The sequence below is a fragment of the Acinonyx jubatus genome, chromosome E3 (genome assembly GCF_027475565.1).
Source record: "Acinonyx jubatus isolate Ajub_Pintada_27869175 chromosome E3, VMU_Ajub_asm_v1.0, whole genome shotgun sequence".
NCBI classification, from domain to species: Eukaryota; Metazoa; Chordata; class Mammalia; order Carnivora; family Felidae; genus Acinonyx; species Acinonyx jubatus.
This window is the reverse complement of record NC_069398.1, coordinates 31,602,591-31,616,805: the sequence shown is the minus strand read 5'-3', so window position 1 is coordinate 31,616,805 and position 14,215 is coordinate 31,602,591. Positions and strand designations below refer to the sequence as shown.

Genomic DNA, 14,215 nt, shown 5'->3' with positions numbered 1-14,215 from the left:
TGCTGACTGAAGAGACCTCACACCTTATCCCCCACCCCAGGGCCCAGGACCCTGTCCAGCGTCTCGTGGCCCAGCGAGCGGCTCCTGCCCTCCCCCTGCTACTACCCACTGTGCTCAGGGGGCCTGGCCTCCCCCAGCAGCTCTGAGTCTCACCCCTACGCCAGCCTGGACAGCAGCAGGGCGCCCTCCCCACAGCCAGACCCCGGGCCCATCCGCTCCGACAGCCCCCCAAGTCCGGACCCTGCCCGCCCACCCAGCCGCAGGAAGCTCTTCACCTTCTCCCGCCCCATGCGCAGCCGGGATACTGACCGCTTCCTGGATGTGCTCAGTGAGCAGCTGGGCCCCCGGGTCACTGTCGTGGATGATTTCCTGAGCCCTGAGAATGACTATGAGGAGGTGAGCGTGCAAGCAGGTGTGGAGGGCGAGGGGCCCAGGTGTGCCATGGGGGTCTGGAAGGGGAAACAATATCCCTGGGCTCCCGCAAGAAGCCTGTTGCCCTTGGGAATCTGCCCCAGGCTACTCCCCTTCCTGCCCCGGTCCATCCCAGAATCTGTCCCAGGCTACCCCAGCCCCTGGCTTGAGCTATCCCACCCTTTGACTCAAGCTATGACACCCCCCACTCAAGGCCACCCCATATACCTTATCTCGGGTTACCCTGTTCCTTTTCCCAGACTGTCCTATCCTTGTCCCCAGGCTATCCCACCCCCTGCCCCAGGCTATCCCACTCTCCCTCACCTTGCTCCGCCCTGGCAGATGAGCTTCCACGATGACCAGGGCAGCTTTGTGACCAACGAACGGAGCAGCGCTAGCGAGTGCATCAGCAGCAGTGAGGAAGGCAGCTCCCTGACCTACTCCTCCGTCTCCGACCACATCCCCCCACCCCCGCTCAGCCCCCCGCCTCCGCCACCTCTGCCCTTCCATGACCCTAAGCCCAGCTCCCGCATCCCCGATGGTCCTCGGGGCCCTGCTCAGACACTGGTCAAGCCCCTCACCCAACTCAGCCACCCAGTCCCTCCACCGCCCCCACCACCCCTGCCCCCACCGGTGCCCTGTGCACCCCCCATGCTGTCCCGGGGCCTGGGCCACCGCCGAAGTGAGACCAGCCACATGAGCGTCAAGCGCCTACGGTGGGAGCAGGTGGAGAACTCGGAAGGCACCATCTGGGGTCAGGTAGGTGACCTGAGGCCTGGGGGTGCCCTGCACCAGGGGTAGGTGGCCTGGGCAGCACTATTGAAGACAAGCCCCTGTCCAGTTTGTAGCCCCTGGCATTTCCCGCTTCCGTTTACCTAGCATCGTGAACCCAGGACAGCTCTGGTGAGCGCACCCCCTGCAAAGAACACCCCCAAGCAAGGCCAGAGCTCTTGGCCACCTCCTTAAGCCCCCTCGGTTGGCTGCGGCCCCTTTGCAGTCCCTTCATCCGCCTGCCCCAGTGCAGCTTGCTGGCTTCTGCAGGGGGAGTATTGCAGGTGTACGTATGCAATGGACTTGAGGAGGCAGCGGCTCACCGCCTGATAACCTGGACGAGTTTGTGTCTCCCGCAGTCTCCTCTGGCCCCCACGTGTACCCCAGGGCCTGACGAGGGCTCTCCCTTCAGTAGCTCCCAGGGCAGCCCTTAGAGGGTGGGTGGGGTGGGCGGTGGCAGTGCGTTTGCCAGGGTAGGGCCTCACTGTGACGCCCTCTGCCTTGCAGCTCGGGGAAGATTCTGATTATGATAAGCTGAGTGATATGGTAAAATACCTCGATCTGGAGCTCCACTTCGGCACCCAGAAACCTGCTAGTGAGTGGCCCGAGGGCCCTGGGGGAACCCTCCACAAGCCCTCTCTGGAAGTCCACCTGCTGCCTTTTGTGGCATCCCGGGGCTTAGAGTCCCAGAGGCCTGCACCGACTGCCATTTGCTTACCGTGTCCCTGAGTTATTTAACTTCGCAGAGCCTCAGTTTTCCTGTCTCAAAGTGGAGATGACCGTAATAGCTGGCATTTATTGCATGCTTCCCAAATGCCAGACACCCTTGTTTCTAAATCAATCCCGTGATGACCCTATGAGACAGGGACTGTGACCACCCTGGCTTCTTGATAAAGAAGCACAGAGAGGCTAGATAATATGCTTAAAGTCACAGAGCCAGAATCAGGTGACCAGGAGGCATCCATATCTAGGAGACTAGATGTCCCTTCTAGTCTCTCTGTCCCCTCTCCCCTCTCTGGGTATCTCCCTATAGGATTGTTGGGTGGGGTTCCAGGCAGCCAGGGGTATCATGTGTGACAGGTGGTTGCAGGATGGAAGACAAAGGCCTTTGTCCATCCAGGAAGCATCTGCAAGGTGAAGAGGTGGTTGGTTCACCTTACTTGGGCAGCTCAGTCCCAAGGGCCCCGGCGGGGGGGGACGGGGAGGGGCGGGGAGGGGAGGGGCACCCACCACGCATGCTGAGTATGTTACACCTGAGTGGGAGACTGAGGAATGAAGGAACTGTGGACACCTGGAGCTGATTCAGTCACGGCCCTGTCAAGGGGTGTCTCGCCATTGGGTGCGGCCACACCCCTCCTGGGCCGTCCCACCAGCCTAGTGTCCTCCCGTTAAACCATTTTCCCTTCCAGAGCCGTTGCCCGGGCCCGAACCCTTCAGGAAGAAAGAAGTGGTGGAGATCCTGTCTCACAAGAAGGCCTACAACACCTGTGAGGGGTTCGGGGAGTCCCAGGGCTTATGGGGGACAGGAGGCGGCCCCGTCTCTGGGCCGCAGAGCTTTGGATCCGCGGGGGTGGATGACACATTATTCCGTGGGGGTCCGACACCGGCTGGGTGAAGGCCCCCTCCTAGGTCAAGGAACCCACCCCGGCGCAGGTGCCGCGCTGGGCTCCACCCTCATTGGTCCCGCCCCCTCGTTGGCCCCACCTCTACAGGCCTCGGCTTCCGGGTTATGGCCCCGCCTCCAGCCGCATCCTCTACTCTCCCTCACGGGGTCTCCTCCCTCATTTTGGCACCACGCCCACAGACCCCACCCGAATCTAGGTCTAAGTCTTCGAGAACCATGTCCTCGCCTTTATTCGGCCTTGGGAAGAACCCTCTGCCTCTCCGGGCCGGCTCCTGCCCCGCCCAGTTCCTTGCCCCGCCCAGGCTCCACCCGGTAGCCCCGGGGAACTTAGGCGCCCCGCCCACCCTCCGCCCGGCCCCGCCCCCGGCTCACGCTGGCGGCCCGGCCCGCAGCCATCCTGCTGGCGCACCTGAAGCTGAGCCCCGCGGAGCTGCGGCAGGTGCTCATGAGCATGGAGCCCCGGCGCCTGGAGCCCGCGCACCTGGCGCAGCTGCTGCTCTTCGCGCCCGACGCCGACGAGGAGCAGCGCTACCAGGCCTTCCGCGAGGCGCCCGGCCGCCTCAGCGAGCCCGATCAGTTCGTCCTGCAGGTGCTGCGGCCGTGACCGCCGCCCGGGGTCGGGGGGTGCTGCCCGGCGGCCTTGGCCGCCTCCATCGGGGCTCACGCTGTGACCGGGGCTGCGTGGGTCCCGCTCCCCTACCGCCACTGCGCTCGCGCCTCTGAGTCCCAGTTTTACACCTTTAATGGCCAGTTCCCACCCGGGGTTCAAGGTAGATGGGATTGTGCTTATTTTTGTGTGCTCATTTTGGGATTGTGCTTATTTTTCTTGAGGGGAATGCCGGGCAGCCAGCTGACCCCCACCCCAGGCTGCGGTGGGGAGGTGGGGCCCCTGGTGGGATGGGTGCAATCCTGGCGTTGACTTCGTGACAGATGCTGTCGGTTCCGGAATACAAAACCCGCTTGCGCAGTCTCCACTTCCAGGCCACCCTACAGGAGAAGACAGAAGAGATCCGGGGCAGCCTGGAGTGCTTGCGCCAAGCCTCCCTTGAGCTCAAGAACAGCCGGAAGCTCGCCAAGATCCTGGAGGTCAGGGCGCACCCACTCTCCGATCACTCCACCTGCTTGTCTGCCCCTTGGGGCTTCCAGTCTGGAGGCCCATCCTGATAGTGGTCTGGGGTGCGGGGTGAGCACCTGGGCAGGACCTGCCCACCTTTCTTTCCACAGTTTGTGTTGGCCATGGGCAACTATCTCAACGATGGACAGCCCAAAACCAACAAGACCACAGGCTTCAAGATCAACTTCCTGACGGAGGTGAGGGGACCAGTTCGCAGTAATGTATGAGCTTGCCCTACCGTATGGAGGCTGGGGAGGCCAGGCCCAACCCAAGTTGTGGCAGAGGGGAGGAGAGAATGTCATGGCCAAGGAGCGCCCTTCTCCCAGGAGGAAAAGCTGGCTGCCAGCAGGCCAGAATGTAATTGCAGTAAAGGATGGATGGGGGACCTTTTCCAAGCCAAGCCTCGGGATCTGGAAAAATGGAGGGTGGGGGACAGGGAGGGAAGACTCCAAGAGGAAGGAGAGAATCTCACCTGGTTGCTTCTGTGTCCTTAATACCACCACCACTGTCAGGCCGTCCTACGCCTATAAGATCTAGGATCTGAGAAAGGACAGCTTGAATACCTGGTCTTCCCACTGTTTCTGGGACCTTTCCCCATGGTACCTTTGACTGTTTTAAAAGAGAAGAAGAAAAACTCCATTTGTAGATATGAATGTTTTAGAATGTCTGAAGCCCAGGAGGGCCACATATGGTTCCAGAAAATCACAAAGAAGGAAGACATGTGAATGGTGTCCCACCACCGTCACCCAGGGGTCAGAAAATCTGGGGTTATATTTGCTGACAAGGCCTCACTGCCAAGGACAGAAAACCTGGTGGCCTTCTCTAGCCGATGGCTGTGGGCCTGGTTCCTGGGGGGCTGGAAGGATGTCTCAAAGATCTGGGCCAGGGAACCTCCAGACTCCTGAGGAGGCCTGTGGGCATCCCAGCAGAGCTTCAGAGGAAGAAATACTGGCAACTTTGGAGTAGCTGGGTGTCAAGGGCCAGGAATTGCTGTCACAGTCCAGGAGACGTGGGGCCAAGGGTACCCAGCCCTGTGTGATCAGGTATCTGATGGGGTCCTTGAAGAGTATGTCTGCTGGGCATCACTTGCAGCTGAACTCCACGAAGACTGTGGATGGGAAATCTACCTTCCTGCACATTCTTGCCAAATCGCTGAGCCAGCACTTCCCAGAACTCCTCGGCTTTGCTCAGGACCTGCCCACTGTGCCCCTGGCTGCCAAAGGTAGGCTGAGTGCATGGGTGGGGTGCCACTGTCCTGGACTGGGAGGCTGGTGCTCGTGAGGCTCTGTTCCCTTCCCTACAGTGAATCAACGGGCCCTGACCAGTGACCTAGCTGACCTCCATGGCACCATCAGTGAGATACAGGCTGCTTGCCAGAGCACGCCCCCCTCCAGTGAGGACAAGTTTGCTGTGGTCATGACAGTATCCTCTGAGCAGCCGGTCCCAGCACCGGGATAGGGAGCCGTCTGTAGCCCCAGTGGCCACTGGGATCCGGGGGCCCTGGCAGAGGGTCCATCCTGGTGATTTAGAATCCAAGCACGTACACCAAGTCTGCATAACTGAAGAGGAGTTCTTTTGACTGTCCAAAAGCCACTGCCTCGCCCCATCTGTCCTTCTGGGCCATAGAGCCCAGATTTAAGTCACAGGCAGTCAGGAGAGGGGGACATTGCCACAGAGTACAGATAGCGGCAAATGCTACAGAAAAAAAAAAGAGAGAGAGAGAGAGAGATCAAAGCCTAGAGAGTGACAGGGAGATACTATCAGCGGGTGTTTGGGGAGGAAGGGGTCACGGCATCTGAGAAGAGCCCACCGGGGAGACAGGGCTACCCTACAGAGAAGACAAGTGGAAGGCCACGAGGCTGACTGGCTGTGGTGGGCTTCATGGCCAGCTGAGAGGGCAGTGTGCGAAGGGACTGGAGCCCCCCGAACAAGCATGGCTCCTGGCTGAGCACAGGGCATGTGGCAGCTAGGCTCAGCCTGGGGTCACTGCCCGAGAACCTGAGGATGCCTGGCAGTTTCCTTAACGGGGCAATCAGTCCTTCCTAGAGACGGCCCAGCCGGTGCTGCGGGCCCTGGACGCGCTCCAGCGGGAGGCCACCGAGGAGCTGGGCAGGGCGCTGGCCTTCTTCGGCGAGGATTCCAAAGCCACCACCTCTGAGGCCTTCTTCGGCATCTTTGCAGAGTTCATGAGCAAGTTTGAGGTGAGCTGTGATGAGAGGCCGAAGAGGCCTCTTAGAAGTCCCTCTGGAGGTCAAATGAGGCCTCCATGAAGCCCAGATTGGGAAAGGGCCCCCGCAAATGTGACAGGACCCCCATGGGGCCAATAGGTCCCTTCCCTGGCTCCCTGGGTGGGGAGATGAGGCAGGGCGGGGAGTCAAGGGTCCCTGGACCACTGACCAGCCCCTCCCCATGTGCCCCTTCCTCCCCAGCGAGCACTCAGTGACTTGGAAGCTGGGGACGGCCCACGCAGCTCAGGGATGGTTTCGCCCCTGGCCTGGTGACCTCCGGAGCTCATCTTGCCCAAGGCCCAGCCCAGTGGCCTGGAGCAGCCCCGAGTGGCCTGGGTGCGGGAGGTGGGGCCCGGCCTCCCCGCATCTCCAGCTACCTCAGCTGTCGGGCTCTGGGTGCCGGGAAGGTTCAGGGTCATCTAGGCTTCCCTCTGTGGGCCTCGGCCCCCGCTCCAAACAAGCACTGGGACATGGGGCAGCGCGGAGGCGCCAACTCCCCGAGGAGCGTGAAACATGGCTGCCCGCAGGCGTGCTCATAATGGGGGGCCTGGCTTTGCCCCTCCTGGCTCCGAGGGGCCTTCAAAGCAGCCGCCGGCTGTACGCACCCTCAGGACTCTGGTCTGGTCCCGGGGAAGGGTTTATGGGTGGGGGTGGGGGCCGTGACCAGCAAGTGGATTGTGAGGTGGCCCCCAGTCTGGGGCAGTGTCTGCCATCTGCCCCTCAGAGCTCGGCCAGAGCACACTCTGCCCCAAGCGAGGACGTCGGAACCTTCTTTCCAAGTCTGCTCCCAGTGGGCTGAAGGGATACCCTTGCAAAACACACACCCTGGACCCCAGAGAAGGTGACAGATGCCCTTGAACATGCCATGCCAATGGGCACGATAGGCCTGTGGTCCCTCACCCAGCCCCGGCCTCCTGGGACCGCTTGGAAGAAGGCAGGGAGGAAAGACACCCCCAGGTGCAGGGACCTGGGAGCCTGGGTCTCGGAAGCTGAAAAAACTGCAGTTGACTGCAGCCCAGCAGGGCAGGCAGGAGAGATGCTGGGCAGGGATAAGGGGGAGAACAGGGTTAGGAAGGCATGCCTCGTCAGATGGTAGAATGGGGGGTTTTTATCCGGCGGACAAATTTAAGTCCAGTTTGGAAGTGGCGACTTTGAAGTGGGGCATCTGAGAAGGGGACGGCGTGGCCGAGGTGGGGGCGGGGAGGACAGAGAGATGTTTCGGTTCTGGGTGAGCAGGATTTGGTGGCCGATTGCCTGGCTGGGTGGCAGTGACGTTCCCTGGAAGAGGCCACATGAGCAGAGCAGGTGTAGCGGTGGACGACACAGTGGGACATGCTGGGGCCCCCAGAGGCTGTTTCCCGTGTGTGCCTGGAGGCCCTCGTGAGGATGGGAGGAGAGGAGACAGTTTCCTGGATCCTAGGGACAGGGATGCTGTGGGTGGGAAGATGTGTTAACTTCTTTCATCCTTTCCTTGCTACAGTGGGCAGTTTCCGGCATCAGGCAGATTCCTCTTTCCTTAACTTTCTTCCAGAGAAGTCCTAAATGCACTTTAAACCTGTCTCTTGGATTCTTTCTCTCTCCCTACAACCAAATGGCTAATGTTGCTCTCGGATGGGATTTGGGACCCATTCCATTCCTCCCAGTCTCCCACAGACTGCTCTTTGAAGCCACGTATGTTCTGTGCTTGTTCTCCACGCACAGCCACCGTGTAAAAATGGCTAAATCGAAGCGTGCAATTCAGCGGGGGTAGGGAGCGAGGTTCGGATGTGCCTAGTGGTGCACATTGGTCCCCAGCAGCTCAAGCTAGATAATTCCAGGCATTACCAAGGCCCATGTCTCTGAGAAACATGTCAGACACTTAAAATCCCTGTGTGAGATCCACAGACACGATAGACTCCACCAGGCTGTAAGCAGACGTGATCCCCAAAGTAAATCCAGCCCCGTGCCAGGGGGCACGGGTTGGCAAGCCAAGCACTAGCTCTGTTTTCTCTCTAAATGCCTTGTATCGGGAACCTACTTTGCCACACAATGCCGTGTAACAGACAGTCCCAAATCTCAGTGGCTTAAAACAGCAGCCAACTACTGCTCATGAGTCTGCGGGTCACCTGGGCAGTTCTGACCTGAGCTGGGCTCAGTGGACTCACTCATGTGTGGACAGTCATCTGTGAGTCAGCTAGACAGCTTTACTAGCCATGCAGGGCTCCCTCCTGTGTCTGGGGCTGTGGCTGGGACAGCTGGGACGGCTTCGCATGGCCTCTCATCCCCCAGCTAAATAGCCAGGACCGTTCACGTGGTGGAGGCAGGGGTCCAAGGGAACCAGAGTCACAGAAGGCCCCTTGAGGCCTAAGCTCAGAACTGCCACCCCACCACCCCGCAGTCTATGTCAAGTGACAAAGGCCAGCCCACGTTCTAGGGAGGGAAAATAGGCTCCACTCTTGACGAGAGATGATGCTAAGTCACATTGCAGAGGGTGTGGATTCAGGACAGGTGGAGAAGCAGGGCCATTTTCTGAATCAGTCTACCACCTGGCCACTTGGCCTGACATCTTGGTACAGATCCCAGCCTCCTTAAATCCTCAGTGGCCTCGGTCCTGCCTGGACCCAGCACAGCTCTGGGTAGCCACCTCCTTATGTCCTCCAGGTGGCATTCGTCCTTCTCTCTCTCACCCAGTCACCTGACTCCACTCGGTCCAGGGGGCAGCAATGGTCTGTGCCTGCCTAGCAACCAGTCTCCCTTCTGCTGGGAACAGCACCCTGTTTTTCCTTTGGGAAATTATCTCTCCCCTACTCACAGGCCCTGAGCAGTGCTGACTGAACAAGGATGATCCCGTGACTCTGGCTGGCTGACTTAGAGTCCAGTTAAGACTCGTGTTAGCACTGTTTGGAAAGGGAGCTCCCTCTTTTGTGGGTGAATTGTTGGATACATAGAGGGTAGAAGCCCGGAGGGGGCTCTCAGGACCACCACAGAGAGAACACCTGCCTGGGTATGGAGCTAATACAGGGAAGAAGAGGAGAGCAGACTACTCAATACATCTCTTTTGTCCCTGGATCCAACCATGCCTGAAGCAGACTTCTGGACTTGTCAGTTTCTGAGCCAACAAATTCTCCCCCTCCATTTGTAAACGTTTAAAATTTATTTTAAGTTTTTGGCTTAGGCTGGTTTGAATGCGTTTCTGTCACTTGCAACACTAAGAGGGTTGAATAATACACCCATCCACAGATGGTTATAGATGTTCAGTCTTTTACCATTCTCAGCAAGAGCTCTTCATTCATAAATGCATTCGCCAATACTTTTTGACTGCCTACTATGTGCCAGACACCATGCTGAGTGCAAACATCTTTATGGGTCAGCCTTTCTGAGTTTGGTTTTCTGGGATTATACTTCATGGTGATTCTACACCCAAGTCAGTACAAAGGCCTATATGTGAGCCAATATGTGCGCCATACCCACCCCACACCCCCCCACACCCCCCGCCAACTCCTTACCAAGTGTCAAGATGTGAATGCAAGCATTTATACCCCAGGAATTTATTTATTTCTCAATAATACTAACAAAATAACATAGCCTAATTACATGCCACCTTTCCTAATAACAAATGTTTGTAGGTAGTGTGCCCAACGTTTTACATATTTCAGCTCATTTTAAGTTCACAATGACCCTCCTAGGTGGGTTTTGTGATCTCCTTTTTACAAATAAAAAGTGAAACTCAGGTTTGTGACTTGCTGGATCAAACACTCAGCTCTGTCTACGTGAAAGGCCATCCTCTGCGTCTTTGTCTTGCTCAACACAATTTTTTTAAATGTTATTTATTGGGGCACATGGGTGGCTCAGTCAGTTAGGCATCCGACTTCAGCTCAGGTCATGATCCCACGGTTTGTGAGTTCGAGTCCTGCATTGGCCTCTGCTTCAGATTCTGTGTCTCCCTCGCTCTCTGCCCTTCCCCTGCTCGTGCTCTGTCTCTCTCTCTCAAAAATAAATACACAAAACATTTTTAATAATAAAAAATAAAATGTTTACTTATTTAAAAAAAATTGTTAAGTGTCTTTATTTATTTTTGAAGGAGAGAGACAGACAGAGAGGGCATGAGCGGGGGAGGAGCAGAGAGAGAGGGAGACACAGAATTCGAAGCAGGCTCCAAACTCTAAGCTGTCAGCACAGAGCCCGAGGCGGGGCTCGAACTCACAAACTGTAAGATCATGACCTGAGCCAAAGTCAGACGCTTAACCGACTGAGCCACCCAGGCACCCCTACTTATTTATTTTTGAGAGAGAGAGAGAGCATGGCGGAAGTGGGGGGGAGGCAGTGAGAGGGGGAGAGAATCCCAAGCAGGCTCCACGCTGTCAGTGCAGAGCCGGATGAGGGGTTCGATCCCATGACCCTGGGTCATGACCAGAGCTGAAATCAAGTGCCAGATGCATGGGTATACATATATATGTGTGTATATATATGTGTATACATATATATGTGTATATATATACATTAGTCTTTCCAGGGCCACAGATGCTGGTGACTTCAACATAAAGCCCATAGCTCTTTTCTTGCTTCTCCTGTTTTTCCTGCTTTAGTCTGCCACAACAAATCCCACAAAGTTGCTTAGACCACAGGAGTTTTCTGCCTCACAGTCTGGAGGCTGAGAGTCCAAGATCAAGATGTCAGCAGGTCTGGTTTCTCCTGAGCTGCTCTCTTCAGCTTACAGATGGCCCCTTCTGTGTGCGTGTGCACATTCCTAATGTCTTTTCCTCTTCTTGTAAGGACCCCGGTCCTCTGGGTTTATAGAGTCCCACCCTTATGACCTCATTTAACCTGAGGTATCTCTTTAAAGACCCCATCTCCAGGGGCACCTGGGTGGCTCAGTCTGTTAAGTGTTTGGCTCAGGTCATGATCTCACAGTTCGTGAGTTTGAGCCCCGCGTCGGGCTCTGTGCTGACAGCTCAGAGCCTGGATCCTGCTTCAGATTCTGTGTCTCCCTCTCTCTCTGCCCCTCCCCTGCTTGCACTCTGTCTCTCTGTCTCTCTCTCAAAAATAACAATAAACATTAAAAAAATTTAGAAAGTAAAACAGGTCTTGTCTCTGCTCAGACATGACGAACAAATGCCATTAAAAACAAAAAAAAATTTTTTTTAAATAAAAATAAAGACCCCATGTCCAAATGCATTCACGTTCTGAGGTCCCTTATCGGATCCCAAGGAGGCCTCAAAAATCTCTGGACTGATCTGATGCTCCAAAGAGAAAGTCTTCTGGGGAGCCCGGGTGGCTCAGTCCGTTAAGCATCTGACTTCAGCTCAGGTCATAATCTCACAGTTCGTGGGTTGGAGCCCCACTTCGGGCTCTGTCTTGACAGCTCAGAGCCTGGAGTTGCTTCAGGTTCTGTGTCTCCCTCTCTCTGCCCCTCCCCCGCTCATGCTCTGTCTCTCTTTCTCTCAAAAATAAATAAACATTAAAAAAAAAAAGAGGCTTCTGAGAGGGATGTTCCCACCTTCCCTCTCTTCATCCCATGTTCAGGCCTTGCTCTCAGTTCCAACTCGGAGTGAATTCTCCGTCTGTGCTACATTCCTGTGTCCCCGGGCTCCCAGGGCGCTCTGTGAACACAAATCACTCTCCACAGGCTCCTTCCCAGTCTCCTGTAGATACCCCTCCCCCTCCCCTTGCAGCCCTCCCAGAACAGTCTAGACCCCAGTGCTTGATGTCTGGTCAGTGCCCCTTCAGAGCCCATCTTTTTGAACTGTTGTCCACTGTCCCTGCCTCTGTGCCCACCATCCACTCACCTCTCAGCACTTGGCCACCTGGCTTTCTCTCCCATCGTCCCCCTCAACCTGCTATCTCCCCGACAGGAAGACACAGGGCACGCTTGTCACTTGCCGTTCTTATCTTAACTGGCCTTTATTGAAGCAACACTGGGCGCTGTTTACCCTCCCTTGGCAAATTCTCGCACACCCAGGCTTGGGCTACCAGGTGTCTATGCACCGATAACCCCGTCATCAGCTTGATTTCCCACTGGCCCAGCTGCTTCTAGCCTTTGCACACAGCGAGGGCTCAATAACTACCCATTCAATCAAACTGAAGTAACATCCAGACACGGACACGGGGCCACCAAGCTGCTCAAGGGACTAACCCACTTCTCTCTGTAAGGTACTCTGGCCACGTGTATCTGAAAGGCTAAAACAAGTGTTGCAAAGTAACAGTCCACAGAGGCCAAGCGTGCAGTGCAAACATACGAAGTGGGCAGGTGCAGGAAATCCACAGGAGGTCAGGGGAGAAGGGTGGTTGACAGAGAAGGACAGTAGAGACCGTGGGGGGGGAGGGTTTGCTGGAGAGCAGATGCCCTGTCTGCAGGGGGACCCTCCGCTCCGCTCCAGCCTGTGGAACTTCCAGGTGGGGAGGCAAGCCTCGTGATGCCTGACCGACAGGCTTTCTCAAAGGACGCTAGAAATCCAGATTTTTTTTTTTTAATTTGAAAATGCCCTGGTGAAATGTTCGCAGCCAATTCAAAACTGTAATGATCAATTATGAGCCGGAGGAAACATTTCTGTGAGCCAGATGGAGCCCAGCTGTGAATCTGCAACCCCCGAAATAAAGCATCTGTTACCAGCTGACACATTCATGCCACCCTGGGGTACAGTGGGGTACCCCATACAGAAGGACTTGATACGTTTTTAAATTTTAACAAGGGAACTGCGTTTGGGGCTCGTTGGTGGTTCCAGTTTCCGGATGGAAAGATACTGATTGCCTTATTTTAAAGATGCCCTTTGTTTGAGGAAATTCACTCCATGGACTGTTCAGTCACAGGAAGGTGGGCCCCACACAGTGTTGGGAGGGGAGAGGCGGGAAACTGTGAGTTACCATGAAACCAAATGCCGTTCCACAGACCAAAAGGTACAGGGTCTGTTGAGCTGTGCAAATTAGCTAGATCTTTGCCTTGACAGCATCCTGAAAGGGAGGGAAAATATTTTCTCTAAAAAGAGTTTGATGGATTCCCGATTGTGTGTTCTTGGACCATGTGGGGATAATGTCGTTTCTACGGAAGGAACCCACATGGAGTCACCGCATGCCCCGGTCTGGTGAAATGGGTCGCATCAGTTACTAGGAAATTGACCCCATGGAAACAGTCAGAAATGCAAATAGACATGGAAGCACACGGTTGTTTGTTTGTTTGTGGAGCTGATCTGAAGCAACAAGGATGTCCAGAAACAAAAAAGATTTGTGGAATAAAATATATAACAGTCCCATGTTGGAATAGAACATAGCAATTAAATTGTTGAAGAGTTAAATCATGGGAGAATGCTTATGATATAATAAGCAAAAAATACACAAAATTGGATGTAACAAGATGACCTTGGCTGAAATGAGGCGTTTTGTTTTTTTTTTTAAGTTTATTTACTTTGAGAGAGAGAGCAAGCAGGGTCAGGCAGCGTGAGAGAGGGGGGAGAGAGAGAATCCCAAGCAGGCTCTGCACTGTCAGAGCAGTGCCCGATGTGGGGCTTGAACCCACGAACTGCAAGATCATGACCTGAGCCGAAATCAAGAGTAGGACGCTTAAACCATCTGAGTCACCCAGGCACCCCTGAAATGAGTTTTTTGAAGTTTCGATGAGGGGAGGAGAAGGAGAAGTGTGGGCGGGTATCAGGTTGGACTGGGTCGTCCATGCCTGTGGCACCGCTGCTCAGAACTGAACAACGTGGACACTGGGGGACGCCTAAATGCTAACTTCCATGGGATCGCCTTTCTGGGAGATGAGTCTTCTCCTGATGGAAAGGTAAATCGTACTATTGGTCATCCTTGAAAAGGTGAGTCTTGGGGCCTGGAATGAATCAGAGCAAATCTGACGCTGGGCTGAAGATGACCATTGTTTCTGCTTGAATTCTGAAGCCAGAAGATGCCTGGAATATTTTCAGAGGAGGCAGGGAGCCTGCCCTCAACCCACGGCAGGTGGTGGGCAGCTCCGTTGGTTGTCTGTGCGGACCCCACCCAGTGCCCCTGGGTGTCCCAATAAACCCAATAAACCCCACGGACCCTTGGCAGCCATTTTCCACAATGCGTCTTTGCCCACTTGGCTGGCTTGTTGGACTT

The 14,215-nt window shown here is 55.6% G+C and overlaps 1 protein-coding gene and 1 long non-coding RNA gene across 4 annotated transcripts in view; one reads left to right on the top strand and one right to left on the bottom strand.

Annotated features, from left to right (window-relative positions):
- GRID2IP (Grid2 interacting protein) overlaps positions 1 to 10,112 on the top strand; it is a 37,525-nt gene extending 27,413 nt beyond the window's left edge. The window contains exons 7-18 of one of the 2 annotated variants that reach the window (XM_053213271.1): positions 41 to 396; positions 754 to 1,170; positions 1,690 to 1,777; positions 2,263 to 2,316; positions 2,592 to 2,669; positions 3,199 to 3,395; positions 3,737 to 3,892; positions 4,031 to 4,117; positions 5,013 to 5,142; positions 5,224 to 5,342; positions 5,957 to 6,121; positions 6,350 to 10,112. In XM_053213271.1, coding sequence (XP_053069246.1) covers positions 41 to 396; positions 754 to 1,170; positions 1,690 to 1,777; positions 2,263 to 2,316; positions 2,592 to 2,669; positions 3,199 to 3,395; positions 3,737 to 3,892; positions 4,031 to 4,117; positions 5,013 to 5,142; positions 5,224 to 5,342; positions 5,957 to 6,121; positions 6,350 to 6,421 — 1,919 coding nt within the window. In that variant the 3' untranslated portion in view covers positions 6,422 to 10,112. The remainder of the gene's footprint in view (positions 1 to 40; positions 397 to 753; positions 1,171 to 1,689; positions 1,778 to 2,262; positions 2,317 to 2,591; positions 2,670 to 3,198; positions 3,396 to 3,736; positions 3,893 to 4,030; positions 4,118 to 5,012; positions 5,143 to 5,223; positions 5,343 to 5,956; positions 6,122 to 6,349) is intronic. The other variant, XM_027042264.2, reaches the window with a different exon arrangement.
- Positions 3,393 to 6,768, bottom strand: LOC128313634 (uncharacterized). Of its 2 annotated transcripts, none has more exons than XR_008294602.1 (3): positions 6,526 to 6,768; positions 4,393 to 4,529; positions 3,393 to 3,793 (listed from the first exon to the last, which is right to left on the bottom strand). It is a non-coding gene; the product is annotated as an uncharacterized LOC128313634 (long non-coding RNA). The 2 variants fall into 2 exon arrangements; XR_008294601.1 differs by lacking the exon at positions 6,526 to 6,768 and adding an exon at positions 5,465 to 5,933.
- Positions 10,113 to 14,215: the final 4,103 nt, after the last annotated feature.